Source organism: Dermacentor albipictus, chromosome 1, assembly GCF_038994185.2.
Source record: "Dermacentor albipictus isolate Rhodes 1998 colony chromosome 1, USDA_Dalb.pri_finalv2, whole genome shotgun sequence".
In the NCBI taxonomy this organism is placed as follows: domain Eukaryota; kingdom Metazoa; phylum Arthropoda; class Arachnida; order Ixodida; family Ixodidae; genus Dermacentor; species Dermacentor albipictus.
Genome location: NC_091821.1, coordinates 112,786,529 through 112,802,991, shown reverse-complemented (window position 1 = coordinate 112,802,991; position 16,463 = coordinate 112,786,529). Strand labels below are relative to the sequence as shown.

The 16,463-nt window shown below is 45.4% G+C and overlaps 1 protein-coding gene across 4 annotated transcripts in view; it reads right to left on the bottom strand.

The window, feature by feature from the left end:
* The window catches only part of GAPcenA (GTPase activating protein and centrosome-associated), a 127,671-nt gene that overhangs the window by 35,402 nt on the left and 75,806 nt on the right, over positions 1–16,463 (bottom strand). For all 4 annotated transcript variants that reach the window (XM_070524831.1, XM_070524829.1, XM_070524823.1 and 1 more), the window contains 3 exons: positions 9,060–9,185; positions 6,406–6,549; positions 4,817–4,858 (listed from right to left, as the gene is read on the bottom strand). In XM_070524831.1, coding sequence (XP_070380932.1) covers positions 4,817–4,858; positions 6,406–6,549; positions 9,060–9,185 — 312 coding nt within the window. The remainder of the gene's footprint in view (positions 1–4,816; positions 4,859–6,405; positions 6,550–9,059; positions 9,186–16,463) is intronic.

The following is a 16,463-nucleotide window of genomic DNA, read 5'->3' as shown; positions in this document are numbered from 1 at the left end:
TGGCGCAGACTGAAGCTGAAGGCGAGGCATCACACAAGTACAAACTGGCAAAGCCTCTATCAGCTGCAACTGGCAAAGCATCTAGCAGCTACATTGCTGCCTATTTATCAGTGGCTCTCTGATGCTAAGCTCTACAGAAGTCATCAAGGAAAGATGACTCACTGGAGACTGCTGTCAATGAGGCTGTTCACGACTACCACAATAAAACTATTCAAGCCCACATGGAATTCTGCGCCTTACTTAGTTTGAAACACAGGCAGCATTCTCTTCATAGAGCACCACTAAAGGATGCCATACAAAAAATAAAATATAAAGGGGGAACGAAGGCGCACCAGACCAGGGGCCACTATCCAAGAAGCCCCATATCACAAAACACACCAAAGACTACAATACTAGGTGCCTTTTAGAGAAGTGAAGAGAAGGTGAAATTTTGAGAGCCCCTTCCTCAAAACTGTTTTGTTTGGCTGTGTGCTCTGCTTCTGGAGCAGAATTCTCCTTTACCATCTGGTATATGTACACAGTTAAACCTTGATATAACAAAGTAGGTAAAATTGGCAATTTGCTTCACTATATCAAAATTCCATTGTATTAAAATTCTACCTTTTATGCAAATAAGTACAGATGCCGATCAATTTTTCTTGCACAGAAAGGGGCCGCAGGATTTTCCCCATTATCAATCAATCGAAAAAAGCAAATTTGAATGAGAGAACAATTCACTTTGATGAATTTGAGAGTCAGCGAGGAATGATACGCTTTTATGCCACGTCAGCATGGGCGGTACTAATTTTAAGTGAAGCCAGCCATGCTTTCACGTGCACTCTGCCCCCACGGCTGATGGTGTCGACCGCACTGGGACGACGATTTCATGCCACGTTGACGATATCTTCACGTAGGCAGTACAAATTAGGTGAAGCCAGCCATGCTTTAGCATGCAATCTGCCCCCGCAGCTAATAGCGCCACCTGCACTGGGGCAATGCTACCACGAAAAGTGCCGGCAGTGGGGAGCAAACGCTTCGTCTGCCTCCCGCTGCAATGGTCACCGAAACTTGAGATTACGTGACCTTCAATACCAGAACACGCGGGAAGTCAGCTTACATGATGCCATGCCATCTCAGCACGCCCACTCTTTGCGCACATGGCAGATTACCTTTAAAGCAGGGTGCGGGGCTGTGTATGCGCTCAGCCGTGCTTACAGCCATGCACAGCCATGGCTCAGACGTGTGCCAGAAATTGCGACGCGCATCAACTTACACCCCCCACCTTCGGCCCCGCACCTCGCGCATGCTTGATCATGTAACCACGAGATCGCTCCCCTCCTCTTCTTTCCCTTTGCTCGCGTGGAGAGGCAGCATTCATGTGTGAAACTACCTTCTTTCTCACCCTTGTACATTTTCACTAGCACCTAAAGCACCAAGTGTGCGGGACACAAAAGGATCTTATCGCACTTCGAATTTACATGGAACATATGATGTGGCTTCCCTTCGGCGGTCACTCTTGTCGCACCGCGCGCGATTTGAGATGTGCGTTTGCAAGCAGTCGCTTGTAATTCAATCATTTGACCATCTGCGTCTGCAGAAGTTTCCATTTACTGTCTCGGCATTCATTTGCTGCAGAAGCAAAACTTAGTTATGTTGAAATCGCATAAAAACACACTTAGTTATATTGAGGTTCTAATTAAATGGTGTTAGTTCTATGGACAAGTGGTTATGAAAAGTTAAATACTTTGTAATATCGAGAATTTCATTATACTGAAGTTCGGTATATCAAGGTTTAACTGTATTTTGACTTGAGGTTTTTTTGTCACGTTTCTTGAGCTACATACAGTGCAGGTCATGACACACTTGCTTTCTCAGCTTGATTATCTCTAAATTTAATATATTACTTTTCATTCACACTCAAAGTGTCCCTGATGCAATAACACAAAAAATGAAGACTGAACATTATTGTGTTACAATAAAATTGATCTAATGAAACAGCCTTTAGCATAAATTTTGCTATGCAATCAACATTCAACGAACCTTCCACTGCATTTCGTAAGCTCTCCAGGCCCGCCATGAATTTTAAAGGAAAAAAGTTAGTAAAATAAATTGTTCTCAAGACATCATTTGGAATAATATAAGTATCAGGGAGGCATTCTTGACGTTTGTGCCAACTTTCATCAATAGTCATCAAGAAACAAGGAAGATGGCTCTGAAAGCCATATCCTTCGTTTAGGCAAGAGATGTCAGCCTGACCTCACAATTGATAGCCACTTTGCAAGGAATTTGCAAGAAATATTTTACATCATGGTGCATCAAGTGGAAACAGCAGCTAAGTAAAAAAGTTGCAGTTTCGCACATAATGCAAAGCAGTGACGCAATGGCTGGTGCTACTATATAATGCACAGCAAGTCTTGTATTGTTTTGTGCGGTATCGGTTGAAATAAACATTCGCATATGCACGCGAGCCATCTCCTCTCAATAAGAAGTAAGCTTGGGCCAGTGATGCCTTTAGTCCAAATCAGCATGTGTGTGTGTTTAGTCCAAATCAGCATTTGCGGAGAAGTGGAGACAATACTTTTTCCTCTCCTGCCTTTCACTTCTTGCCCACTGGCTTTACTATATTCTTTCACCTCAGTGCTCATGTAATGATAAGCTACAGAGCGTGGTGTGAGCCAATCATTTTAATGAGTACTCAACGGGCCAGGTATAGTACTCTCCAGGTGCAGTATTATTATCGGCAGAGTGGGTAAGAAGTTAAATCTTTGACTAGCAATCTGTGGGTCCAGAGCTCAAATCCTTGTTAGGCATTGCAACTTTTCTTTATAGAATTCTGGCAAAGTATTTTGGAATTCCAGCAACAGACACCGGTGACCATCAAAATGACTAGGGGAGTGATCTCCATGACAACTATCGCTGTAAAACTTTTAATAACAAAAGAGCAGGGCCCGCTTGCACAAACGCCAGCCTCTAAGTCTAGACTTAAATCCGAATCTTGTCTTATTGTAATCTAAAATAAGACTGGACTTTCCGGCCATCATGTTTCGCTTGCACGAACCGACGAGACTGAACTATAGTCCGGACTTATTGAAGACGGTAGGTACTTTTAGTACCTAGGTGGGAAATTTCGCCGTCGACAGGGAATGAGATGGGGAATGGGCCGGAAGTTCGTTGCGGCGGCGACAGGCGTTCGCGCTGTCCAATAGTTGACCGCGGTTCGATGTCAACATCCGGCCGCACTCCCGCGCTTGTCACCCCTGCAGAAGCAGCCGAACCAGCTGCTGCAAACGTTGACGGTACGCGCGTGTTTTCAAGCATGTCTTCGCAACCGCCCGCCAAGCGACTCAAGAGCCATCACTGGAGCGAAGACGAAAAAATAGATTTGGTCCATATCATAAGCGAGAAAACCACTGCTTTATTTAGTAAGTTCAACGTTTATGGAGTGATAAAAGTGGCGGTTGACGTAGGCTTCTTCATGCTCTCCGGGAGCCTGTATCCGCACATGCGTGCCGTCAATTGCACCCACGACGCGCGGAAAGCCAGCGACAGCGTAGAAGCAGCCTTAGACTCCCCGCACCCCTCTAGGCGACGGCCAACTGGAAAGAAAACGAGGGTGGTCACCTTTAGATTCACGCCGATGTCATGCGCGGTCTTGCACACAATGACACACGCACATATTCAGGGAAGCACACGTATAGTGTTAAGCTCGTGCTGACCATCACACAGCTACGCACGACGTCGGCTTGAAAGAACAAAATGACGAACTGCTCACTTGAGGCTGGAAACGTTATTCACGGAGAGCGACACCTTCGCGGTACGTGCAATCAGTTAGCTTCGTTGCAGTCGAGTAGGTGCAAACATTCGAGACATCGTCAGCTGATGTTCTGGCAGCGCAGCTTGTTCAAATTTAAAGTTCGACGAAGCGGGAACGCGGCCACACGTTACATCACATTAGCGAGATCAACAGAGCCTAGTTCCACAGATGATTCGACGTACTGCATGCCGGACGCGGCCAACGCGCTTCGACGCGCCCGGCGTCCGCCCTCTACGCACGTAGGCATTTCGCAGCACTAAATTCCTAACGCGACACGCGCTCCTACGTTCCGCAAAGCACTTGCGTGCGGCGTATTTATCGTTATGACGCAGTACTAAAGCTGTCTACTAAAACAGGCAGTAGAAAATAAATGGTTGGAGAGAGGCTTACCTGATGAGGCAACCCGGCGTATACCGTGCGGCTTGCGGTCGATTCGTGGGCGCCGATCACATCTCCGGCAGTAATCAAGAAGCATCCGGAGGCAAAAAATTTCAGTACCAGCATCACCTGCAGCTCGGCGCTCAAAGCACCACTCCGACACGTCGGGTGCTCGATCTCGGAGCGAAGGAACTCGGCAAGAAATACTATGCCGTCCCACCCGAAGCGTACGCGCCGCTGCAGCTCCTCCTCGCTGAAGGCGTCTAGCGGATTTGTCCTGTCGCGAAACACGCGTTCGCGGCGCAGCAAGTGCTCGGCGAGCATCTCGAGGCGGGCCAACCGCAGGGCAGCCATGTTGGAAAATACTGAATAAGTTTTGGATAAGCCAGCTCGGAGCAGGCTAGACTCCGGTCTCATTTCAATCTTAATTTGGTGTCTTGTTTCAGTCTAGTTTCTTTCCTGCAAGCGACTTATCGGCTAGGGAAGATTAAGCCTCCAATAAGATTCGAATGAGCCTGAAGATCAGAATAAGACCGGACTAGAGAGTTTTGTGCAAGCGGGCCCTGGTTTATCCTCCATTTATGAATGATGACAGCTGAATGTGTTGCGATTAGACTAAACAACCAAACATAAGGTGGCACTCACCGTCAGGAGCGCAACTGCAACTTGGAACAGTGTGTCTGTGCCCTGGGATAAAACAAGTTTACTAAGAGAACTGAAGCATAACATGACATGACATTTTCACAAGCCAAATTGAGCTCACAATGGAAAATTAAACTGAGATAATGGCTTATCCAGAACACTTCGATACAGTGAGAGCACAAAAATCTGCTGCAAGTGAATAGAAAACGCTAAAGTAATTTTTTTAAAAAGCCACAAAACGTGTTATATCCTATATTGAATACCAAATTTCCACTTTCTACATAACTAATTTTTTCACTGACAAGGATGTCATGCCACATAAGATATAAATGGGGCACATCCATGTTTCCTCACCGTTTAAAGTATCAATTTAGTTTTACTGAACAGAAGCCTCTAATTGTGCTAGATATACCACCAAAGCCTATTTTTCTGTTGAAGCTTAGAAAAACGGCTACTGTTCTCTTTCCAGCCTGGTCCTGCTGATTCATTGCTTCCTTGATTTATATTCTGTTCTAGTGAAATACTGACCCCGCAGTCACAATACAAACTAAAGACGCTTGACCAGGCGCTACATACTTCCCAAGCCTATCAGATCTTCACTTCACTTCACTTTTATTTCCTTAAAGACCCCTCAGTGGGGGTATTACATAAGGGGTATTACATCTGACATTAAAGTAATAAGGACATCCAAGTTCTCATTATGCTTTCTTTTTAGTATACTGGGCAAGAAAAAAAGAAATGCAACAGATCACAACCTATGATCTCCAAACAATATTAAGAATACTATTCATGGTATAAAACGACAGGCATCTGCCACAGCCTTTGCAGATATGCTTCTAATAACAGAATAACAGCGTCACATTTTTCATGTCTGGCAATTGTACACTGAAATCAAAGCCACTCGCCAGGGGTAGCTTATGAGCAGACGGATACTGGGCAAATACAAAACACAGACATGAACACATGAACAAGAAGGGGAAACGAGGGGCCTGATTTTGGTTAGTCACAATCATATGAAGTCGACAGACAACTGAAATGTAAAAATGATAAAGTAAAGGGAAATGAAAGTGGATGAAGAACAACTGGTGGGCAAGTTGTTTCTTTGACCAATTTCAGTTCCCTTTACCATTTCTACATTTCAATTAAAGCAAGTAATTAAACCTATGCTTTTTCTGGTTTCATTGTGTGTTGGCTTCATATGATAGTGAAAAACACTAACATGGAACTTACTATAGAAGTGGCCACTAATTATCTCAGACTCAGATCATTGCTTGAACTGTTCCTTCACTCAATCCCACACAATAAAGTTGCTTATTGTCAAGGCTGCTTGTTAGCCATTGATGTCAGTTGTTGCAACTCAGCTAACATCCTGAAAATTAAATACTGGGCTATTTCATGAATGTGCCACCTGGCAAAGTGGTGACGTCATCTGCAATAGTCTGCTGTTACCTACACGGCATAAAAATTCTGACCACGTAACATTAAGGTACAATTAGTTTTACTCCAAATAGTATGAAATTCTTGGTCATTAAAAACTCTAGCACATCATGAAAGACATACAATAGATATGGAAAGGAAAAAAGAAAACTTACATCGAGTAGAAATAAGTCCAAGATGAAGAAGACTACGTGCAATGGAAACTTGGCTGTAAACAGTGTTAGGAACCACTGGGAACCAAACATGTGTGCTTCCACTCCAAGGTCCACAAAGTGAGCATACAGCTGTGGAAGCTGGTCCTGCAAGACAGCCAAAACAAAAACAAAATACTGATTTGCAATGACTGCATTTTGATTGACAGGCTGTTTGCTACTGTAATGAAAAAGGTAGCTCATGAATACGTCAGTCATTTTTATTTCACAGTTTTACACATGCATACCTTATTTGCATGTTTACAGTCAAACCTTGATATAACGACCCTCAATTTGGTGAAATTTGCAATATAATACATTTTCTTAATTTCCCAACTATAGTGCCATCGAACACCATGTAAATTTTCTTACAACATAACATAGTAATGTTGTTCTGCAGTTTAGACCCTTTGTGACGAGTAAAAGGAAAGAAAAGCATAGCCTGAGAGTGAATTCATTATGTGCATGGATTCTGCCATGTGAAAATGTTGCTTGTGAGAGATAAAAAAGACTGACCATCGCACAGGCCAGGATGAGCGGCTTCAAGATTTGTCGCTCCAGTATAAATAGCGTCACTGTGTGCTTTTTATTGTGATGCGCTACTTTGTCTTGCTGGCTCGTCAAAGCTTTGCTTACACCAACTCTTACAGTGTGCGGGATCTGCATATTTCTTTTTCTACTTTGAAGGCGACCATTTTGTGACAGCATTGTCTGTTACTTGCTTTTCTGCACATCTTTAATTTTGCTGGGAGCGATGGGCCATAATTCCAGTTATACAGCCGGTTTTAAGTCAAAGGCCGTGGAATATGCGGTGGAGCATGGGAATTATGTTACCGCAAGGCATTTCAGTGTTGACAAAGCCCGCATGCGCTACTGGTAGAAGCAGCACGACAAGCTGCTTGCTACAAATTGGAACTGTCGCACCTTCTGGGAACTGAAGGACAGAAAGCTGTCACTGTTTGCAAATAGCGGACTTGTATGTTTACTGCAAAGCTATGATATCTTAATGCATTTTTTTAGAGCGCAGCTCTTAGGTGCCCGTTCCTGCGGCGAGTGGCGGCGGCGGCATAACCGAGCGAACGAACACAGCAAAATATGAAACAGCAAATGCAGAGTGGCATATTAAAGATGCGAGCCCCGAACGGCTGAGACCAATGAAAGCGGCTCCTTCAGTGATTTGCGCGCAGAAAACTGGTGTCATGCAGAGCCGGCTAACTGCTCGATGCGTACTCATAACTGATCTTAGCTGGACCGTTCATTTCGTACTGTCATCTGCTCATGTCAGCTCTCGCTCGTGCATGTTTGGTTTGCTTGGTTTGGTCTCGTTTGCACTTGTTTCGATTGTCATGGTCTGCGATTGTTTCATAATCCGATTATATGCGCGACGCAAATTGTGTAGTACTTTTGGAAGACACGCGGCACCAGCAATTACACTGGAACCTTCCATAAGTCATGTATAAAAGCTGGCGTGCTTGATCCCCAGACCAGATTTTCAACGATCGCCGACTCTACTACATGTCTCTCTCAAATTCTTTGCCTCAATATACAAATCGCGAAATGAAAACGCGTATAGAGCTGCGCTCAAATTTCATATTAGGGAGTATTGTAATCGTTGGTGATTTTTTTGTGTTTCGATCCCATTAGAATGTGACCACCACAGCAGGGATCAAAAAAGCAACCTTATGCTCAAAAGTACGATGCCACAGCCACTGAGCCATTAAAATGGGTTATTGTGCTCTGTCTTTATGCCACAGAGCACTGAACATGTGCCAAAATGTGGTTCGGAGCCAGATGTGCTAATCACTAAGCAATTTCCCAAATTAGATACATTCAAAGCATAACATCAGCTGCCTTGTTAAGCATGAAATGCTTCTGTGCCCATTGTGAAGTTTCAAAGGGGAATCCACAAATGTCTACGTCATTCAGAATACAGTAGCTTGCAGAGCAATGCCAAAGCATCTTTCATACTATATTAATACCAACAGGAATGCCTGTGGTTCGAACTGCTTTTAACCAAGTTCCTGCCTCATACCAGCAGTATATGCAAGAGAACATGATTATTTAAAAATTGTAAAGTCCTTGATACACAATTTGGTTGGTGCACCCATTCCCTGCAATTATTAAAAAAATTGATCAAGAAAACTTTTTCCATGAAAAAAAAATCCTGCACAATGAACCACGGCATACCAAAGCATTCACACATGCCCCACATTATGTGCATGTATCAATATTTTTCAGCATGGCAGCATAATTTCTACAAAATGCTGAAGCGACTCTGCAAGCCAGTATTTCTCTCTTTGCAAAGTGTCATGCTATTGCTACCTTATTTCATATTAGTTTTGTTTTCAAAGTCCTAAAAAAAATAGCATGCATTTTCTGCTGCCTGCGGCACGGACAGGTTGCCTAACTTGCACTGATGTAAACAAATGTGCACAGTGTACAAAATTAATTACAATATAATCAAGAACAGGATACTTTAAACCAAGAATCCATAAATGTTTGCTCTATTCTTCTGCTTTTATTTAATTGTGTGTAGTCTGGTTCTCAGCTTTCTAGTATGCATAGTACATTTGCAAAAAGAATAGTCACCAATACAGCAAGACAACTCAGAGCAGTACCTCCATAAGTCGTTCTAGTTGGAAGAGCTTGAGGTGGAGGCACTCAAAGGAATTACGGAAGAGGTCTCGCAGGCCATACTCAGACATAACCTTGCAGAAAACACCAAAAGCTTGCTCTTCTGGCATCTGCAAAAACATGCAATTTGAGTTTGTAGCATAGCATGACAGTGACTTGTAACACTGTTTTTGAAATGGGTCACACAAGCTGAAAAGCTATGCACTACACATTCAAAGCATAACACCAGCTGGCATATTGAGCATCAAATGATTTTTTGCCCCATTGTGAAATTTGAGAGGGGAAATACACAAACTGTAAAAGCCATTGTGACTCCAATAAGAATCCAAATGGAAGTGAACAGGATCCAATGTAAAGTCAAACACAAATCACATTTTCTACATGATTTCTACACATGATTTCTACACATGCATTGAACATGTGTCAATACAGCAAAATGCGGCTGGCATCCTGATGTGCTAATCACCAAGCAATTTCCCAACTTCCACGCTTGGCAGTTAGTGCGGAGATTGTAGCGTGCATGACGAAGCCTCGGAGAGTGGCATCATGTATGTATGCACTTCAGATGCAATGAGAAATGGCACGCTCATGCAGGCACAGTTGGTGCTGCAACGTCAGAGTTGCTGGTGTCTATGCAAATATCAATCAAAAGAAAAGTAACCATGCAGTAGGTTGCAGACATGAAGTTGAAGGTTCTGTGAAGAGAACAATGAAAGAGATAAAAGTGTTGTTGGCAAGATGCCCAAATGTCTCTCGAATGTCATAATGACTTCGGTAGAGACAGTCTTCTGCAATAATATGAAGTCCTGAGCCTGTCATGGGCCATGTTAAGCAGGGCGCTTACAGCTGCAGACCTGGCTGTTTAACACATAATCACAATGCTGCACACACCACATGACACACACAATTATGAGATCTACCACGTGAAGCATATGTGTGGTATTAAACATACGCTCATATTGTTAAAGCAAAAACTTGCTCAACTATTCGACTTCCCTGTGGCACTGTTACATTCTCTAACAGACTAATGCAGTCAACTTCCGTTAATTCAACCCTGACAAGCTGATGAAATTGATCTAATTATCCAGGCAGGGGAAAGGGGGAATTAAAATGAAGAAAAAACATCAAAACAGTTTTCTGCTGATTCATTTGACAGTATTTGCCCTATTCTAACATGCCCCCAAATCAAATGCACCTGCTTTCTGTGTGTCCAAAGCAGAACACTATCATAGAGATAACACTAAAGCTCTTAAAAATGTAGAAATCTGATCTGAACCCGAAGATTAGGTCGTGAGGGCAAATGGTCAGCACGGTGAACAGGACTGAAATTTGGCGGCCAGCAATTCCTATGCGAGCAGTGCACGTACCCCTGACGGCAACAGTGGTGCCAGTGGCGACGCGTATGGCTCGACTAATGGCAGGCGTAAGAACTTTTTTGAGACCCCGACATAGGTTAGCGCTCATTATGGACATGTGGGCTCCAGTATCAATTATTGCCATCAACGGAACACCATCTACGTCTACTTCAATTAGGAGCGTCAACGGAGGATTTGGACAGGACGAACGTGATGAAGCACTACCTCTAAGAGCTGCATGGCCTAGTTTTCCGTACGGAATGGTCCATAATTGGTTGGCGACGAATAGCAGCATGGCTGGGGCAACACGGACTGACAGCGCTGAGGTGGTGGCGAGCAAGCAGGATGACTGACATCGATGGATATGTGTGAGGTAGGAGGCATACGGCGAGGCGAGTAATGGCATGGGTCAGCATATGGGTGAGGAGACAGGGAAAAGGAGCTCGAATACAGCGATGTCCAGGAGGTGTGGCAGTGGCGAGCGACGTGGCCAATGCGGAGGCAACGGGAGCAAATGGGCTTGTTGTCCGGAGTTCTCCACTAGGCAGAATTGCGGTATCTGGGAGGGCAGTACAGATCGCCGTGAGGCCGAGCAGTCGGCACCGGTAGGACGTCAGGTCAGGAGACGGAGTAGGCAGCAGGAAAACCTAGGTTTGCAAATCCTTGCCATACAACTGCCTGAATGAGGGAGATCGCTGGCACTGGTTGGTCAATGGTGGGTTCAAGTGCATGAATGGAACGTTGCAGGACTTGTAGCCTCGAGTTCGCGGCAAACAATATGTGTGATGTGCTCATTTAAACGTGGTGAAGCGGTAAGGTCAACGCAAGATTATGTCGCAGCCGTGTTGGGGAGCCGGGAGAACTGTGGAATGAAGCGGCGGCTTTTGGCAAGCTCAAAGCGACGGCATTCCTTGATAATGACGTCGATGATGGACACATTGTTGAAGATCAACAAGTTGAAGGCGTCGTTCGCGATCCCTTTAGGTATGTGGCCGACTTTGTCAACCTCGGCCATTTTCTCGTCAACCTTCCGGCAAAGAGCGAGCACGTTTTGTATGTACGAGACATACGATTCAGTAGAAGACTGAACTCGGGTAGCAAGCTCTTTTCTAGCAGCCAGCTGCCGACCGGTGGGATTTCCGAAAAGGTTGACGAGCTTCTCCCTGAAAGCATCCCAGCTAGAGATCTCGTCCTCACGTGTCTGGAACCAGACACGAGGAATCCCGCCCAAGTAGAATAGGACATTGGCTAGCATAATGGTAGGGTCCCAGCAGTTGTTTTGGCTAACACGGTCATACAGGTTGAGCCAGTCCTCAACGTCGACATTATCTTGGCCGGAGAATATGCCATGATCGTGGGGATTTTAACCGTAACGTACATTGTTGTCGGGGTCGCAGGAGTAGAAGGAGATGAGGTGTCGTCACCGGGAGCTATGGCGGAAAGCGGGACGGTGCGGCCGCTGCAGAGCTCCATGGCGAGGACGGGGAACGGCACACTCCACCACAATGTTATGCGAAGGACGAGTCAGTAAGACGAGCAACTACTTACAGGTTATATTACAACAGCGGTTGCAGCGCTGACCGGTTAAATTTACAGCGCAAGCCCAGTTCGTTCTTCCTACTCTTTTCTCGAGTGATGGCGCTCATGCTCCTCGTTCAAACAATCAAATATCACACGCTTGTAGCAATATTATATAATGTAGGCAATTTGAGACCCTATATTTTGACTAAGATGGAGCAAAGCATCTAGCAAAATGTTTGATGTCGTCTAGAGTCCATGCCGCCAATAACTAAGCAGTGAATTTACCAGCAGGCTGTGGAGGGCTTATACGTCATAAATCATTTCACAAAACCATGGATGACAGAATAAATTCTGTGTTTTTCTTCAGGTAGCAAGGAGAGAAATCTATTGCAGGTAAAGAGATAACTGGCAAGTTGATTTTCCAGCACGAAAACGCACCTGGTACAACTCATGACTGCAAATTTGTTAGTGTTGGGTGCTAATGAAGGAGCATAATTCTGAAAAATTTGCTTGGTCATTTTGCTAACATAGCGACGACAATTACGAGACCACTGTACAGGTAATTTCCTGCATTGCTGCACCTTGATCCAGCTGAAAGCTCCAGGCAGCACTGATTGGTCCGAAAAATCTTAGAAACAGCAGCAGTGCATTGGAATATCTGCATTAACTTTGTGTGAATGAGCACTATCGAGCAGATATGTAGGCCTTTAGTAAGTCAAAGTAATAAAAAAGAAAAATGCCACAGTCGATCCATTTTATTCCCCTGCTGCTTTCCAGACATCACTGCATATTTATTTCAATAAGTTTTTGCAATTTAATTACTGGTACACATTTTTGAACGACTACCAATCGAGTGTATGCAGTGAAACAGCAGCACCTGCGTCGCTAAGGCTCATTATAATTGGTTTTGCAAAGAATTAAAAACACAATAAGAAGGCTTTTCTTTCAAGGGCCATACAGACTATTTTGGTTGCCTACTTGTAGCTTTTGAACTACAAAATGCTATATTTCAAAAAAAAAAAAAACATATTCAAAACAACTTTCTTAAACTCAAAGTTATTCAGTGATGCTACTGGCCTATGCCATTTCAGAACAGCTTTTGGAGCAGCCAAAGATACATTTTAGAGCAGTAAAATGGACTTTCGGGGCATGTTTATGAAAGTGATTGCAAACGATATTATATGGGGCTTTTACAGTGGGCAAGCCATGTGAAAACAGTAAGTGGTCACTGGTTCATAAACTCAATTTAAACATTAAAAATTAACCCCCCTTCCCCTTCATCCCAGTCCTTACTATGGACTACGATGATGGGGTGGTGTTATAAGATGCGCTTAAAGATGCTTCAGTAGCTCAGAAAAGCACGGAAGCATGTGGACGTGCTACGTGCTACGTGCAGACTTCGGAAGCATTTTGAGGACCTTCAGCATGATCTTGCTGCTGTAACTGAATCCTTTAAGATGGAGCACTCTGTGAAAGAAAGCTGTGCCAGTGGTATGAAACATTTACTTATTTTGTCCTGTGTTGTGCTTCATTGATATACAATCTACTTGAAATGCTGAGATGGTCAACACTGCTGGGGCAGTTTGCCTTTGCTCGTCGCGCACCGTCGCAAAGTGCCGACATACACGCATGACCTTTGGCTGTGTAATGCTGAATGATTAGGCTGTGATCCGTGAATTCAGTTTGTAGCTTTCTGCTTACATGCTAGCTTTCGCCATTCCAGCGAGTAAGCACAAAAACAAACTTCATGAAAGTGTTCGTGGTAGTTGCTAGCGTGTCGCTCGGAGGCCCAATCAGGCTTCCAGCCACCAGACACCATGCGAGCATATTTTCAACACATCTGCACTGTTAAAATGCCATTTCCTTGCATAAGCTTGGTAGCAGAGTCACACCTTTTGTATTTACCAAAGCTGAATTGTATTTACCAAAATGAATGAATGAAGGGAAAGACTTGTTCTCAACGAGAACGAGGAATACGGGTTTATTTACAGTATTTACATGAGAATGTTACAGTTCATCAGTCTAACATGACTGAAAGAGGAATGCACTCTCAGCAGCTGCACAACAGCTGCTTATAAACACACTGTCCTCCCTAGATCCCAAGGTGAGGGAAAAATGGCCGTTCAACCTGCTACCAATTCAAAGCTTTCAAAGTCATCGTAGCCGACCTGCCTTTGAGGGGGGGGTTTACACACACACTTCTGCACAGGTTTCACTTACCACGCCAAGTGAGTGGGTTCTTGCAGACCCGAGCAGGTGATTCTTCATCCCAGTGTTAACTCCGCAGACAATGGCCACCACATCTGTCCATGACTTCTAAGCTGCGTGAGATGGCAGCTCAAAATATCTTCCAGGGGCTCCGCCGCTTCAAACAGCCCGTGGCGACCACGGCGAATCCACGAACAATACTTGGCCCGCCGATAGCGTTTAGTCATAGCGGCGCCGAGGGGGTGCTGATGCGGCACACCGTCGTCCCTACAAAACGAGTCGCTGTGGCAGGTGGGGAAGGCTTCCACGGTCGCTTCTGGGAAGCTCACCATGCTCGCAGCTGTGGCTGGCTGGGAAAATTTTGTAGGTCGGTACCCTTGCAGGCCGTTCGTAACAATACCTACCCGCCCGATATTCACAATGTAGCATAAAGTGGCATTTTATTGTATGCTATGAGCTACTATATTGTTACGTGTGGAAAGACACAGAGGAAACATGCTATTTACACGCTATTTACACTGGAGCCAGGCAGCCAGGCTGACACTCGCTCGTGCCAAGGGCACCGACTAACTTTGTCGTCGTTCTCGCGGCGGCTCGTCTCTTGAGCATCGCTCGATGATATCGTAATATTACCCCCCGGCGGCAAAAGCACCGTTACGGTGCTGTTAAATATCCAAGGTGCATAGAGAGTTGTAGGGCTTGAGTTGGGCAATGTGGACAATGTCACGGGTTGTCAAAGCGGAGTTCGTAGTGGGCGTGGCTAGAACGATTTCATAGGTGACATCGGTCACTTTGCGTATCCCACGATATGGGCCTGTGTAACAGGAAAGCAGTTTTTCATAAAGGCCGACTTTACGCGATGGTGACCAAAGCAACACGAGGGCGCCGGGCACAACATGGACATCACGGTTACAGAGGTCGTAGCGTTGTTTCTGCTTGTCTTGAGATACTTGTAGACGAGCACGCGCAAGTTGGCGAGCATGGTCAGCATAGGCGATTGAATCACGGGCATAATCACTAGATGAAGCTGTGGCGGACGGAAGCACCGTGTCCAGTGGTAGCGTCGGTTCGCGGCCATACAAGAGGTAAAACAGCGAAAAGCCAACAGTTTCGAGACGGGAAGAGTTGTATGCAAAGGTAATGTAAGGTAGATCCAGGTCCCAGTCACGGTGGTCGTCTGAAACGTATTTGGATAGCATGTCTGTAAGGGTGCGGTAGGAGGTGGTAAATTTATGCTGTATTGAGCAGGCACGCATGATGTCGTCAATGACTTTGGCCAAAAAGGTGTGGCCGCGGTCTGTAAGCAATTGACGCGGAGTACCATACATCAAAATGATATCATGTAGGAGGAAGTCCGCAACATCAGTTGCGCAACTGGTCGGAAGAGCACGGGTTACGACGTAGCGGATCGCGTAGTCTGCCGCGACTGCAACCCACTTGTTTCCTGATGTGGATTGTGGAAATTGGCCGAGAAGGTCCAAGCCGACACGATGGAAGGGCTCGGCAGGGATGTCGAGCGGCTGCAGGTAACCAGCGGGGAGCTGGGAAGGCTTCTTGCGTCGTTGGCAAAGTTCACAAGCGGCAACGTAACGTCGTACGGAACGGGCAAGACCCGGCCAGAAAAAACGGCGACGTACACGGTCATAGGTTCGAGATACGTCGAGGTGTCCTGCCGTTGGTGCGTCGTGAAGCTCTTCTGGAACGGTGGAGCGGAGGTGTTTAGGTATCACAAGCAGGAACTCAGAGCCGTGCGGATGAAGGTTACGATGGTACAGAGTACAGTTGCGGAGGACGAAGAGGCGTAGAGTAGCATCGGCCAGAGAGTGTTCAAAATGGTCGATGAGTGCTCTGATGTAGGCGCCACGGCGTTGCTCGTCGGCGAAATCAAGCAGCTGGGATATAGAGAATATGCAAGAAGCACTGGCAGTATTGGAGTAGTCAGAGTCGTCAACCAAGTAACGTGACAAACTGTCAGCGTCTTGATGCAGGCGGACAGACTTGTGCACCATGGAATATGAAAATTCCTGTAGCCTCAAAGCCCATCGACCAAGCCGGCCTGTAGGATCTTTTAGCGATGAGAGCCAGCAGAGAGCATAACGGTCAGCGACTACAGAAAAAGGGCGACCGTAAAGGTAAGGACGGAACTTCGCAACTGCCCAGACAACAGCAAGGCATCCGCGTTCCGTAATGGAATAGTTGCGCTACGATGGTGCTAGGAGGCAGCTCGCTTAAGCAATAACGCGATCCTTGCCACGCTGACGCTGGGCTAAGACGGCACCTACGCCATGACTGCTGGCATCTGTA